The 15550-nt window shown below is 44.0% G+C and overlaps 1 protein-coding gene and 1 non-coding gene across 2 annotated transcripts in view; both read left to right on the top strand.

Annotated features, from left to right (window-relative positions):
* dnah9l (dynein, axonemal, heavy polypeptide 9 like) overlaps positions 1–15550 on the top strand; it is an 80195-nt gene that overhangs the window by 40433 nt on the left and 24212 nt on the right. The window contains exons 42-59 of the mRNA XM_056293619.1: positions 186–336; positions 1384–1515; positions 2036–2209; positions 2309–2513; positions 3481–3646; positions 3916–4018; positions 4189–4326; positions 4616–4717; positions 4944–5105; positions 6788–6871; positions 7614–7723; positions 7928–8090; positions 8225–8348; positions 10136–10278; positions 10496–10657; positions 13815–13874; positions 13967–14140; positions 14286–14432. Coding sequence (XP_056149594.1) covers positions 186–336; positions 1384–1515; positions 2036–2209; positions 2309–2513; positions 3481–3646; positions 3916–4018; positions 4189–4326; positions 4616–4717; positions 4944–5105; positions 6788–6871; positions 7614–7723; positions 7928–8090; positions 8225–8348; positions 10136–10278; positions 10496–10657; positions 13815–13874; positions 13967–14140; positions 14286–14432 — 2500 coding nt within the window. The remainder of the gene's footprint in view (positions 1–185; positions 337–1383; positions 1516–2035; positions 2210–2308; positions 2514–3480; positions 3647–3915; positions 4019–4188; positions 4327–4615; positions 4718–4943; positions 5106–6787; positions 6872–7613; positions 7724–7927; positions 8091–8224; positions 8349–10135; positions 10279–10495; positions 10658–13814; positions 13875–13966; positions 14141–14285; positions 14433–15550) is intronic.
* LOC130124610 (U6 spliceosomal RNA) lies at positions 6391–6494 on the top strand. Its single transcript, XR_008811380.1, has one exon. It is a non-coding gene; the product is annotated as a U6 spliceosomal RNA (small nuclear RNA).

Here is a 15550-nt window from a genome sequence, read left to right as displayed (position 1 = left end):
CATAATTTCTCCATGGGGATCAATAAAGTATCTCAAAATCAAAATCAAAAAAATTGACATTAACAGCGAAAGAACTTTGGCGGCGTTTCCAGAGACACACAGGAAACTGCTCAGTGGTTTGCCTGCTAATGTTTCCCTTCAACCATTTGTCTTGTTCCTATCTTTCTCTTTGCCCTTCCTCTCAGGTACGTGACGAGCTGGATTGAAACCCGGCAGGCCCAGTCGGAGCGAGCCAACCTGACTATTTTGTTTGATAAGTATGTCCCCTACTGCTTGGAACAGGTCCGCTGCAACCTGAAAACCATTACTCCAATACCAGAGAACAGCCTGGTTCAGGTGAGGCCTTACACACTGGTTGTTTTATTAACAGCCAAAAAGAAAAAGTCCATCTTTATCACAGCCTTTGTATTTTCTTTTTTTTTGGGGGGGTATTTTTCCCCCTTTTTTCTCCCCAATTGCATCTGGCCAATTACCACTCTTCTGAGCCGTCCCAGTTGCTGCTCCACCCCCTCTGCCGATCAAGAGAGGGCTGCAGACTACCACATGCCTCCTCCGATACATGTGGAGTCACCATCTGCTTCTTTTCACCTGACAGTGAGGAGTTTCGCCAGGGGGATTTAGCGTGTGGGAGGATCACGCTATTCCCCCCTGAACAGGCGCCACAACTGACCAAAGGAGGCGCTAGTGCACCGAACAGGACACATACCCACAACCAGCTTCCCCCCCGCAGACACGGCCAATTGTGTCTGTAGGGATGCCCGACCAAGCCGAAGGCAACACGGGGTTTCGAACTAGAGATCCCCGTGTTGGTAGGCAACAGAATAGACCGCCACGCTACCTGGACGCCCCCGCCTTTGTACTTTCATCAAAAGAAATAAATATGAAAGTCATTCTGAATTTTAATACAAAAAGGAGGTTTGAAAAAAGTGTCGCCTACTCTAACAAAATGACTGTACAATTGCAACACAATGAGGAATACGAGTCAAGATATCCTTCATTCCTGTATCTCTGACATATTTGCCTACAGATGAACATTGCTGAAGACAAAAGTCACGTGTACAAGTATTTATGACAAAACGAGTGCTAACGTTTTTATATGTTTTGATTTGGGATGATGCCACTCATTTGCCTCACAACACATCTCTTTTTAGATTATAGATCATGTATCAGCAGTTAAGATAAATGCATGATCAGGTTTCTTTTCTTTTCAAATAAGTTCAATTCCATTCTATATGTAAATGATTCTGTGCATTGACCAGTTTAGTGACCTTTACTATACGTTTTATTCAATAACATAGGCTATGTTTATTATCCTATTAGATGCTGTGGTCTTGTGTGTTTTCCAGTGTGAGATTGTGTCTCTTTATTATTGTGTCTATTCAGACGCTTTGCTCCTTGTTGGACTGCTTGCTGACGACAGAGAATACTCCGGCCGACTCTCCCAGAGAGCTCTATGAGATTTACTTCGTCTTTGCCTGTGTCTGGGCCTTCGGTGGGGCGCTTTTCCAGGATCATGTGAGTAAACCTGCACTTTGTTCTCACACTTGAATGATGTTTTAAGAGTTACTTTAGTAGGGCGTCCGGGTAGCGTGGCGGTCTATTCCGTTACCTACTAACATGGGGATCGCCGGTTCGAATCCCTATGTTGCCTCCAGCTTGGTTGAGCGTCCCTACAGACAAAATTGGCCGTGTCTGTGGATGGTAAACCAGATGTGGGTATGTCTCCCTGGCGAAATTCCTTACTGTCAGGTGACAGGAAGTGGCTGGCGACTCCACATGTATTGAAGGAGGCATGTGGTAGTCTGCAGCCCTCCCTGGATGGGTAGAGGGGGTGGAGCAGTGATCGGGATGGCTCTGAAGAGTGGGGTTAATTGGCTGAATACAATTGGAGAGAAAAAGGGGGGGAAATCCCCCCCCAAAAAAAGAGTTACTTAAGTTAAAGTAGTATTCTTTATTCTTCATAATTTCAAACAGGTCTAATCAGATAATCCATTTGATCGTGTTATGTGTTTGCGTCTCCCTGTATCTGGGCCAGTTGATTGACTACCGCTCTGAGTTCAGCCGCTGGTGGTCTAAAGAGATGAGAGCAGTAAAGTTCCCTTCGCAGGGAACGGTGTTTGACTACTTCATAGACTCTGAGTCCAAGAAGTTCACTCCGTGGAGTGAGAGGATGATTCCGTTTGAACTGGAGCTTGATGTCCCACTACAGGTGTGTGGTATTCATGCATGTAAGTGGGTATGGCAAAATTGTATAAGTACGATTTCTTCATGTGTATATATATAAATGCATTCATGTGAACTTTCTCAGAATGTGTTGGTCCACACCCCGGAGACCATCTGTCTGACCTACTTCATAGACCTGCTGCTGCAGAGAAGCAAGCCCATCATGCTGGTGGGCAACGCTGGGGTGGGCAAAACCATCCTGGTGTCTGATAAAGTGAGCAAGCTGAAGGAGGACTATGTGGTGGCTAAAGTCCCCTTTAACTACTACACCACCTCAGCAATGCTGCAACGTAAGTCTGCTCAAGGCAGAGTGAACAGACATTTCAGCACGGTGGCTGCAAAAACAAAAAAAAAATCCCCCGAAATTTCACTTGCTGCAGGGAAAGACGGTGTGCCCTTGTTTCAGTTGGACATGATTTTTTTTTCCTGTCAAGCTTATAGTGAGGATGACAGCAAACACATTTGTTTGTATGTGTAGCAGGGCATTACTACAACCTTTTTTTTTACTCTATAAGTGCACATATGTGCCAACTACATACCAGTTTATACTTAACACCACTTCTCCTTCAACGGCGGATTAGTCACACAGCAGTGCCTCTCAGTACAGGCTCTCATTCTGCACAGCCACATTTGGAAAACACTTCATTGCCCTTTTCTGATTTTATCTTATCCAGGTGGGGTTCTCTGTGTTTAATTCAGAATTAACAGGCACAGTTTACCTATTAAAAATGAATGAATTGAGGGCATCCGGGTAGCGTAGCAGTCTATGCCGTTGCCTACCAACACAGGGATCGCTGGCTCGAATCCCCGCGTTACCTCCGGCTTGGTCGGGTGTCCCTACAGATACAATTGGCCGTGTCTACGGGTGGGAAGCCGGATGTGGGTATGTGTCCTGGTCGCTGCACTAGCGCCTCCTCTGGTTGGTTGGAGCACCTGTTCAGGGGGGAAGGGGAACTGGGGGGAATGCCGTGATCATCCCATGCGCTACCTCCCCCTGGCGAAACGCCTCACTGTCGGGTGAAAAGAAGCAGCTGGCGACTCCACATGTATGGGAGGAGGCATGTGGTAGTCTGCAGCCCTCCCCGGATCGGCAGAGGGGGTGGAGCAACAACCCGGATGGCTCGGAATAGTGGGGTAATTGGCCGGATACAATTAGGGAGAAAAAGGAGGGGGGGGGATGAATTGTGTGGATGAGACATACCTACAGCTTTGGTGTCACTTCCATTTTTTTTTTTTGTTTCAATGTGTGCGTATCAGGCGTCCTGGAGAAGCCTCTGGAGAAGAAGGCAGGTCGTACCTTTGCTCCCTCAGGTGCCAAGAGACTCATTTACTTCATAGATGACCTCAACATGCCTGAGGTGGATGTCTATGGGACAGTCCAACCTCACACACTCATACGCCAGCACCTCGACTACAACCACTGGTGAGACACAGATGCAGATTGGAAACACAGGGAGACACACACACACACACACACACACACGTACACATACACAACCATACTCATTTTCCTGGTTGTAATGTGCCTCAGAAAGATGTGCATAAACAGCTACACATAGATACAAATAACACTGATTATGATAAGCAACGGGGAGCGTGGTGGTTAGCGACCCTGTGTAGGATAAGCAGTTTGGATAATGGATAGATGGATGGATGGATGGATGATAAGCAACTTCATATGAATCTATTTAGGTATGACCGACAGAGATTGGTGTTAAAGGAGATCCATAATTGCCAGTACATCACCTGTATGAACCCAACAGCTGGGAGCTTCTCTGTCAACCCAAGACTACAGGTAGACACATGGGGAAAAAACACACGTGCGCACACACACACACACACACATGCACACGCACACACACACACACACACACACACACACACACACACACACACACACACACGCTAACACATGAACTGTAGGTACCAGCACCATTCCAACCTAACTCCCTGTCTCCCATCCAGAGGCACTTCTCGGTGTTTGCGGTCCATTTCCCTAGTGCTGACGCGTTAGCCACTATCTTCTCCAGTATCCTGTCTGCTCACTTCCTGCAAGGAGGATTCAGCTTCGGGGTCTCTCGCTCTGTTGGAACTCTGATACAGGTACACCTGTGGCATCAACATGGCATTCACCCATGTTAATACCCTTGATCGATCTTTCCATCCATGTGGACAAGCATCTCTTCAGTTTGCCGAATTTATTGTATTCATGCCTTTATCATTTTACAGCCTAATTTGACAGATATCCAGGAAAATGTAGCACATGTTTTACCCCCAGTCCATCGATCAGTCTGTCCATGCTGAGATTGCTATCCTTCCCTATTTACAGCCCATCATTCAGTAATTTGGACTTGTATTCAGTTAATTAATTTCTTTTGCTCTGGACACTCAGGCAGCCATCTGTCTCCACCAGAAGATCAGTCAGAATTTCCTGCCTACAGCTATACGCTTCTATTACATTTTCAATCTCCGAGACCTTTCCAACATCTTCCAGGTAACACAAGATCTCACACACTCATTTGTGTGACAAAGGCAATTGTACATGTCCTTGTAAGTCAAATGACAATTGTCCTTTAGTTTGGCTAGTTGGTGTATTTATACATATATGTGTCTGGATTTACAGCCATACAACAGCTCTTTGTTTCTTTGTATACATTTAATTTTGTCTCAAACATCTGACCACTCAGACATGGTTTTATTGTCTGTCTATTTTCATTTAGGGCATCATGTTTGCCCTGCCGGAGTGTATTCGATACCCCATAGATTTGGTCCATCTGTGGCTCCATGAGAGCGCCAGGGTCTACTCCGACAAACTGATGGAAGAGAAAGATGTGGAACTCTTCAATAAGATCTTACTGGACACAGGAAAGAGATACTTTGAGGCAAGAGAAGGTGTTGTGGTCTGAAAATGTCAAAATACTAATATATGAATTTCACTATACAAACTTCATGGCATTAGAGTTCAGGTTTGAGGGCGGCCGGGTAGCGTAGTGGTCTATTCCGTTGCCTACCAATACAGGGGTCGCCAGTTCGAATCTTCGTATTACCTCTGGTTTGGTCAGGCATCCCTACAGACACAGTTGACTGTGTCTGTGGATGGGAAGCCAGATGTGGGTATGTGTGCCAGATGTGGGTATGTGTGGGTATGTGTGCACTAGCGCCTCCTCTGGTCGGTCGAGGCGCCTGTTCGGGGGGGAGGGGGAACTGAGGGGAATAGCATGATCCTCCCACACGCTATGTCCCCCTGGCGAAACTCCTCACTGTCAGGTGAAAAGAAGCGGCTGGCGACTCCACATGTATTGGAGGAGGCATGTGGTAGTCTGCAGCCCTCCCTGGATTGGCACGGGGTGGAGCAGCAACCAGGGTGGCTCGGAAAATAGGGTAATTGGCCAAGTACAATTGGGGAGAAAAAGAGTGGGGGGGAAGAGTTCGTGGTTCATCTGTCCACCCAAATAAGTCAGCTTCTGTGGGGTTTAACTGACTTTGGACCCAAAAGGTACAACTCAGATATATGGCTTGCAATAGTTCAAATGCAGTTTATTTTAAGGTAGTGGAGTTGGAGGTTTGAGGTGCTGAGCCAGCGTACGATGGAGCGAGGCAGTCAGACGGAGCTGAGCTGTCGGCTGAAAAGGCAGGCTGGCAAGATGCTGGGTGAGGCAGACAGGCGGAGACCACGGAGGGAAATGAACCTGAGACGCAGGAAAACATAGAGTCAAACAGTATACAGGCAACACAAGAGATTCAGCTGACAGAACACTTTAACTTGGCCGTAACATAAGTACTGCATTGGCAACTGAATGATCTGGCGAAGGCTGGAGTGTAGAGCCGGGGTGTATATACACGCTGCAGGAGCTTGATGGGTTGCAGTTGTGCAGGTTGATTGACAGCAGTGGCAGGAGGGAAATGGAGCACCGTGCCCAGACAGACAGAGAGACAAACAGGGAATCAACAAGAAACACAGGGTAGGGGTAAACAGCAGAAACACTAGGAATGAGGGAGATGCAGAGCGGGACCATAACAGCTTTAGAATCACAAAACTGAACAATAACATTTTTTTCTCAAATGCAGGATTAATATCTCCTATTTTGCATGAGATATTTATGTTAAAAGCTTTATTCTGAACACGTATTATGATACATTTTAATTCATTGAATTCATTGTAAGTTTGTATTGCTTTGGCAATACATGTACTAAAATTGGACCTATACAGAGAAGATTAGCATGGCCCCTGCACAAGGATGACACAAACTCGTGAAGTGTTCCTCATGTTTTGTTGGCCCTGTGATGGACTGGCAGCCTGTCCAGGGTGTTCCCCCCACCTACCGCCCAATGACTGCTGGGATAGGCTCCCGCATCCCACAACCCATATTCGGATAAGCGGCGTGGATAATGGATGGATTGTAAATTACCACAAAATTGCATTAAAACAGGTTTATTTCTTCATTTTGCTGTTTTGTTTTGTTTTGTTTTTTTAATATATTTTTTGGTTATCCAGTTAGTTTGTTAGTTAGTTTAGTTTAATTGTTGTTTTTATCCTTTATCCTTTTTATCCTATCTTGTCCAGGGAATAGATGAGTCCATGTTCATCCACCAGCCTCTGGTATACTGTCACTTTGCCCAGGGAGTGGGCGAGCCTCGATACCACCAGGTTAGACACACACACACACACACACGCACACACACACACACACACACACACACACACACACACACACACACACACACACACACACACACACACACACACACACACACACACACACACACACACACACACACACAGGGTGGCTATAACTAATTTTCTCAGTAGTTGAACTCTACTCAAGTGCCAGTTTATTCCTCAATGATTATGATAATTGGGTTCATTCAGTTTCAGTCCATTTACAGGGTGGATAATCTTTCAGGAAATTTAGTTATAACTAGTTCAGTGTCCGTTTGGGTGTAATCCCTCCTCCGACCACAGTGTGGGTTGCAATGGCAGACTGGTGCTGTTTCTCCGGTCGCCACAGGAAGAACGTCTCTGTACGTATGTCCTTTGATTTTCTTGATTTTCTCAACAACCGCTCATCCAAACAACTTCGCACTCGACACTGCACTTTCTTGGGTCCTCAGCAATACATCTGCTAAGTGTGAAGTCGATCAGATGAACAGTTGTCGAGAAAATCAAAGGACAGACAGAGAACAGAGATTCCTTCCAATTTAGTTAGGTGAATGGACCTTCACAAGCAAATTTATGTCACTATTTTTGCTACACGTTTGCTGCTCTGTCATACTATTTACGCTGCCTGAAATAAAAGGACCCCAAACCTTAAAAGAACTTATTGTGAATAAGTAAGATGTTCCTGTCCACATACAATGCATTCAAGTTGCTACGTTTTGTTTGTCAACAGGCGTTAGACTGGGAGAAGCTCCAGAAGACACTGACCGATGCTCTAGAACATTACAATGAACTGCATGCCGTCATGAACCTGGTGCTGTTTGAGGAAGCCATTCAACATGTGTAAGACATGAACACACACACATACACACACACACAGATATCTCACTCTTCCTCTTACGCTCAATGTAAAACAAACCTACAATGCATTAAACCCAATAAAATATGTAGCTATATAATAAGCACAAGAGATGATTTTAGGCAGCTGTTAAGCATATTCCTTCACACTCACAGACACCGATACTAAGTCCTGTTATATTTACCCAGGTGTCGTATCAGCCGCATCTTGGAGGCTCCCCGTGGAAATGCTCTGCTGGTGGGTGTGGGGGGCAGTGGGAAGCAGAGTCTGTGTCGGTTAGCTGCCTTCCTTAGCATGCTGGAGGTTTTCCAGATTACCATACGCAAAGGCTACGGCATCAATGACCTCAGGGTAATCATATATACACACATACACACATCTACACGACATACAGTATGCCGTGTGTGTTCTGTTAGACTGCATATCTCTAAAATGATACCCCATCTCCCCCCCCCCCCTGTATGTATACCACCCTATCATCTCAGAGTGATTTAGCATCATTATATATCAAGGTAGGGGTGAAAAACATTGGGACAGTTTTCCTCCACACAGACGCCCAGGTACCAGACGAGCGCTTCCTTGTCCTCATCAATGACATGCTGGCCTCAGGTTTGGTTATGCTCTTATCACATCCTTTGACCTACCATAACACTGCTGCTCATGTTATAATGGCCAGTCGATATTCTCAGGCCCATACTACATAATACACAAACTAAAGTGTAGAGATACTTCAGTCACTACATGCTAGTGTCAATGCTTTGGTGTGGAAGCACAAACATTATGCATACAAATTAAAATTACCATATTTATGAAAGGGATGGACAGAGAGCTTCAGGGCATGTATCTAACTTTTTAATCTATGCTGAAAATATTGCGTACCAGCAAGTTTAGTTTCGGGTTTATAAAGAAGAGAAACTTTTTGGAGAATGCAGGAGAATTATTAAAACTAGTTAATTTCCAATCATCAAACTGGTTGATAGAGGCAGCGTTGCCTCCAACATTAATTAGAATTTGGCTTTGGCTAATATAATCTCTGGTGACTTGCGAGCATTCAATCATCCTTGAAACAAAGGGTAAATGGGCTATGCTGATGTAAGAGCTCATTCAGAATATGGTGCATTAAAATCTTGTTGTCTTAAACCAAAGTGAAAGATATCCTAAATAAAACAAGGCCTCTTTAAAGGTGTAGTGAGCAAGGCGTTTTTGCATATTGGCGAGTACGCGATAATGTACGCTGCAAGTGCTGCTGTGCACAAAAAAGTCGAGGGTAGTAAAACTGGGCCAACCGTATCCATAAAGGGGAGAATAGGAAAGCCAATGGTTGTCTGATGCAGGACAGCATTCTATAAAAAAGTCACCTCACAGCAAGAAGGTCCTGGTTCGAGCGCCGGGGTATTCCAACCTTGGGGGTTGTCCTGGGTCGTCCTCTGTGTGGAGTTTGCATGTTCTTCCCATACTCTGCATTGGTTTCCTCTGGGTGCTGCAGTTACCTCTCGCAATCCAAAGACATGTAGGTCAGGTGAATTAGCCAGTCCAGGCTGTCTCCCCGCTTGCTGCCCAATGACTGCTGGGATAGGCTCCAGCATCCCCGCGACCCTGAGAAGAGCAGGATAAGCAGTTTGGATAATGGATGAATAAATGTATATGTTAACTTGTCCAACACAGTCACACTACATGAAAAATACATTTACAGATTACTTTGATTTAACACTGCCACGAACATAAAAGCACAAAATCACTGGCTTACCTTCACTTGAAGATGAAGTCCATTCAACTGTCTTTCTCCACGAATCTCTGCATGACGTGATGTGACCTTGATGGCTCTGATTGGCTCGCACTCCCGCCATAAGCAGTGCCTTTCCTCAACCGTTGATTTTGCCTAAGCTACGCAATACGCATGCGCAAACTCCGAAGTTCACGACGTTTAAGGCAATCCCGACAAAAGCAGAGCCTACCTTTCCCACTGAAAAAGTAGGCGAGCTTTTGTGCTGTACGGCGTTTCGCTCTTAGAAGTTTAAGGACGTAAAAAGGACAAGGACATAAAAATATCATTAAAAATACGTTATGACACAACATACTTGTAACTAGAGTGAGATTTTGATATGTTGTTATGAATTTATTTTATGGTTTTTTGATTAAATTATCACAGGGTAGGCACTTGCCTACCCTGACCGCATATCATTGCCTATGCTTATAGTATATTACATTATATACTTATATACGAAAAATATATACTATATGGTTATCTATACTGTATCATATATATACTTATGTTATAATTATAACAATAACAATAATAATTTGTAACCAGTATGTAGTAGTTGCATGTGTATGTATAGTTGTACAGTCGTAAATTTTAATTAATACTCTGATCTAGCATACATGACTTTAAACAGGAGACATTCCAGACCTGTTTAGTGACGAGGAGACGGATATGATTGTGACATCTATCCGAATGGAGCTGAGAGGCTTAGGACTCCTGGACACCAGAGACAACTGCTGGAGCTTCTTCATCGAGAGGATACGACGCCAGCTCAAAGTCTGGCATAGTACTCACAATATCGCGTTACGATGTGCCGTGTGGCGGCAAAACCGACAACGTGATTTCACACCAACATGTTTTCATGCACATCACTGTTATCTGAACACAACATGTAATTTTCCGACCATTGCCCTCACCGGTTCATGTCGTCTCCCCCCCATGTATCTCCCTCCCGTCCACTTCTCCTCCAAACACCCCCGACATCTTCCCCCAGGTGGTCCTGTGTTTCTCCCCAGTGGGGTTCACTTTACGTACGCGTGCACGCAAGTTTCCTGCTCTGGTGAACTGTACAGCCATTGACTGGTTTCACCCCTGGCCTCAGCTGGCCCTGCAGTCCGTCAGCTCAACCTTCATAGAGAGGATACCTGGACTGGAGGTGGCCCACTCAACCAGCCTTCATATCCACCCTTTTCACACAAAAATCCTGAAAATGTATATACTATGTTGAACTAATCTTATCTTCTCTCCTCTTCTCTTCTATGGCAGGCCATTTTATCTTTTATTAATTTTAAGGCACTAGTCACTACAAATTAGACACTAGTAATGCTTATTTCTTAAGCACTAGTCACTATTCTGACTCACTAGACGCTATTGTAAAGTCACTGGTTTCTACAGAGAGGTCCATGTGGCTGGGTGCTTCACTTCTCCTACCTTGTGTGTGTGTGTGTGGGTACACGTGTGTGTGTGTGCGTGTGCGTGTGTGTGAGCAGTGTCATAATTTTCAATGACAACTTGATGGTGGAATATACTTGCTCACACATACTCATATATACCCGAACTCTCCTTGTGCCCTTGCAGCATTTAGTAATCCATACATCACTTTGTCTAATGAAAGTAGCCTGTCTCCAACTGTGTGTGTGTGTGTGTGTGTAAGCAGTGTCATAATTTTCAGTGAAAACTGGGTGGTGGAATATGCTCGCTCACATGCTCATATATACCCAATCTCCTTGTGCCCTTGCAGCATTTAACAAAACATAGATCACTTTATTGTCTAATGAAAGAAGCCTGCCTTCGACTCTGTGTGTGTGTGTGTGTATGTGTGTGTGTGTGTGTGTGTGTGTGTGTGTGTGTGTGTGTGTGTGTGTACAGCATCCTGCAGGTAAATCCAAGGGGTCAGGGGTAGTTTAAACTTTTAATTGAAGGCTTAGAGATCCACTCTCCTTACGTGCAATATAAAATGTAAAATATAATCAATAAAAAAGTTACCGGTTGCTAAAAATTAAATACTAGTTCTATTAGAATAAGGAATAAGCACTAGTTACTAATATGATTATGAATGGTCAATTGTCTCTTTTACTAGCAACAATTCAATATAAACACCAGTTTTTTATTTTAGTTACTTGTACCTAATTTAAAGGCACTAGTCAGTATTATATTCTTACAAGGAAAATAACCAAGCTGCTTATCAGTTTAACCTTATGAGGCATCACATATCAGATATCTATTTTTCATTATCAACTCATCACCATTTAGATAGCACTAGTTTGTAATTCAGTTATATTAGTTACTAGTAACTATTCATCAGTGACTAGTTGCCATTCAGTATTGACAAGTAGATTTTTAATAAGATTGTTTTTATTCCAATTAAAGACATCAACATGTATGTTTTTAATTGACAAATATTTATAAATTTAGTGAATTAATATGACTATGTTGACATCACGTTTTCGCTTTTAACTAGTCGCGATGAAATAGCTGAAAGTGTCAAATTGAATAGCAACATGTCACTTTTCAAAAACTACCAGGCTTTAGTCAAAAAGCAACAAGTATGGGGACATCCATTAGTAATCACTGGTATGGCAATTAGCATTAATAAATACTAATGACTAATATATAATTCCAAGTAGAATTTTCTTAGAGATGAGTAAAAATGTATATTTAGACCTAGTATCTATTTTTTTTTTTTTGCAAGTAGTGACTCTAATAGTGACAAGTGAAGTTAAATTTTAGTGACTTGTGCCTAATCACCTCAGCCATCTTGTTTTATGGTGGGCTGCATTTAGCTGGTGGACTGTGGGTCGTTTAGGCACCAGGCACTAAAAATGAAACACGTGCTCCCTCGAACACTTTCCACATTACATCCTTCTCCTTAGTCCTTTCTTCCCCTTCTTTCTCTTTTTTCTTGTCTTTTCCCTCCATATGCTATAACTGCTATCTTTTCCTGGATTGCCACCTTGCCGTGGTGGAGAAGCTTGCATGTACCAATGATCCCAATAGCTGTGCCGTCTGGAGCTTGGCTCCTGGTAGAGTCCCCCAAGGTGGACAGGTCAAGGGGGAGGTTCCAGACGAAGCGCAATCCAACAAAGACCTCAATGGCGTAACTGGTGGAAGATGTCTACAGGTCACAATGGCAGTGAAGGTGGATGAAGGCTGCAACAGAGGGTGGTCCCCAGTCTTGGTTCTCCACGCCATTGGACTCTGGCCACCCCCTGCCAAGGACTGTGTGGTGACTGCAGGCGCATCAGCCTCTCCACGTAAAAAGCTGTGATGCACAGGCGTCCTCCCACAAGGATACCACCTGAAGACCCACAAGGACCTAGAAGGACAGTCATACTCGACCCCGAGTGACCGCCAATGATAACTGCCATCCTAAACTGATATTGATAAGATCAATTTGATAATAATCTTTTGTTGAACACACGCCAGCGTCTATTTCTTGTCTGTGTCTTATCAGATACATGTTGTCTTTTTTTGTCTCTGAGTTTCCTTGTTTCACTTGTGGTGATGGTCCCCCTCTTGGAGAAGTGATGCTGATTTGTTGTTTAGCTGATCTAACGTGGAAGAGGGGGACTGGTGGGGGCTGTAAATATAAAACAAAAACCCTGGGCTCTTGTCATCTCACAGATCATACAAAGGACGGATATATTATAAATGGTGCTTGATGATTAATGAAGATTACTTTTGCAGGTGGAGAACCTGAACTCCACTTCCAGATTAACTCTGTCTAGGACACGTTGGCATGCACATTCAGTGTGTTGTATGAATACAAGAAGTAGTGGTTATTGAATTGTTACATGACTAGTCATGATGTAATAAGCAACTAGTACTTATTCTAATATACTTAGTATCTAATTTTTAGCAAATAGTGGCTTTTCAATAACGAGTAGTGACAGTCAGAAAAGCGGCGGGTGTCTTATGCTTCTTTTCCACTACATGGTACTGGCTTGACTCGACTTGACTTTTTCGTTTTCCCTCACTGGAAAGTACCGGCATTTTGGTAACTGTTACCACTTTTCTGGTACCACCTTTGTCGAGGTTCCCAAAAAACTGGAGTGGGTACCAAAATCAGTGCAGACCAGCTACACTGAGGGGGTACTGTTACGGTAATGGAAAATGACAGACTGCGAGTCGAGTTGAGTTGCATTGAGCCGATACCATGTAGTGGAAAAGGGGCATAAAAGATAAGTACTAGTATTTGAATGTTAGTGACTAGTGCCTTACAATGAATACACGATAAAGCAGCTCGCCATACTCCTCTCTCTTATCTTATCAACATTTTCCCCCTTTAATTCTTGTATGTTTTTGTTATACAGTCAAATGTCCGTGCATCGATCAGTGAGTTCATCTCCTATACGCACACCAGTGTCAATGAGGTGAGTCTGCACAGCACACTGGCTGATACCGTCGCATCCTGGTACCCTCTCTGAAATAATCTTGTGATGTCCTTGTTTTTGCTGCATCCCAGGTGAGCGTCAAATACCAGCAGAGTGAGAAGCACTTCAACTACACTACACCCAAGAGCTTCTTGGAGTTTATGAAGCTGTATGGCAACCTGCTGGGGAAAAAACGCAAAGAGCTGGCCCAGAAGATGGAAAGGCTAGAGAACGGTCTACAGAAACTACAGACTACAGCTTCACAGGTCGGCACATTTTGGACTGCACTGGTTGAACGCAGCAGATGATACAGACATCCATCTGCGTTGCACACCGATCCTCACACTCATCCCATCGTCATAAAGTCTTTATACCCCTCGGTCTCTCCATTTATCCTCTTCCCGGGCACAGGTGGAGGATCTGAAAGCTAAGCTTGCAGTGCAAGAGGTGGAGCTGTGGCAGAGAAACACAGACACAGAGGCTCTTATCACCAAAATAGGACAACAGACCGACAAGCTCAACCAGGAGAGGGCCGTAGCCGATGCCGAGGAGCAAAAGGTAGGAGTATGTGTGTGTTTGTGTGTGTGTGTGTGAGTGAGTGTGTATTCCTTACGGGATGCATATCTATATGTTGATGTTCCATTGCTTGCATATCTAGTTTAAATATTTTAGTGTTTACAAACTGTGCTTGCCTTGCTTTGTATTGCTTTGTATCGTTTTTGTAACGTCTTGTATCATCTTGTTTCTGTTATAGTGTAACAACATCCTTGGGTTTGTGAAAAACACTTGAAAAATTAATGTATTTTTATATTTCTGCTAAACAATACATGGAGAGGGAGAGAGAGAGAGACAGACAGACAGACAGAGAGAAGAGAGAGAGAGAGAGAGTGAGCATATATCTTGGGGAACTGTGAGATCCCCAAGATATATGCTGTTGAGTCATTGCATTGAACTATGTGGCATTTGTTGCACTGTACTGTATGGCAGTGAGGAAAAAAGGGGTTGACTGCTTCGGTGGGCAAAGATATGGAGCATGCTTATGTGATGACACCTATGTCTTAATGTGTGATGTAATTTGAATTTGATATGTGTTTAATATGTGATGTAAGGCTTTAGTCTTTTGCAAACTGCTTTGGTAATGGCATATTTTCTGTTCATGTCAATAAAGCTATTTGAATTTGAATTTGAGTGAGCAAGAGAGAGAGAGACAGAGAAGAGAAGAGAGAGGGACAGAGAAGAGAGAGAGACAGAGAAGAGAAGAGAAGAGAAGAGAGAGAGACAAAGAAGAGAGAGCAAGAGAGCGAGAGCGAGACAGAGAGAAGAGAGAAGAGAGCAAGAGAGAGAGCGAGCAAGAGAGAGAGCGAGCAAGAGAGAAAGAGACAGGAGAGAGAGAGCAAGAGAGAGGCAGACAGACTAAGAGAGAGAGACAGATAGACAGACAGAGAGAGACAGAGATTCTTATTCCCTATTTCTGGTTGGCAGAGCTGCAAAATAAACAGAGAGATTATCCATCCATCCATCCATTATCCAAACCGCTTATCCTGCTCTCAGGGTCGCAGGGATGCTGGACCCTATCCTAGCAGTCATTGGGCAGCAGGCGGGGTGACACCCTGGACAGGCCGCCAGGCCATCACAGGGCCCAGAGAGATTATGATGTACAATAAATGTAATGCACA

This window comes from Lampris incognitus, chromosome 14 (assembly GCF_029633865.1).
Source record: "Lampris incognitus isolate fLamInc1 chromosome 14, fLamInc1.hap2, whole genome shotgun sequence".
NCBI lineage: Eukaryota > Metazoa > Chordata > Actinopteri > Lampriformes > Lampridae > Lampris > Lampris incognitus.
The sequence above is the reverse complement of the archived record's forward strand: the minus strand, read 5'-3'. Positions and strand labels throughout refer to the sequence as shown.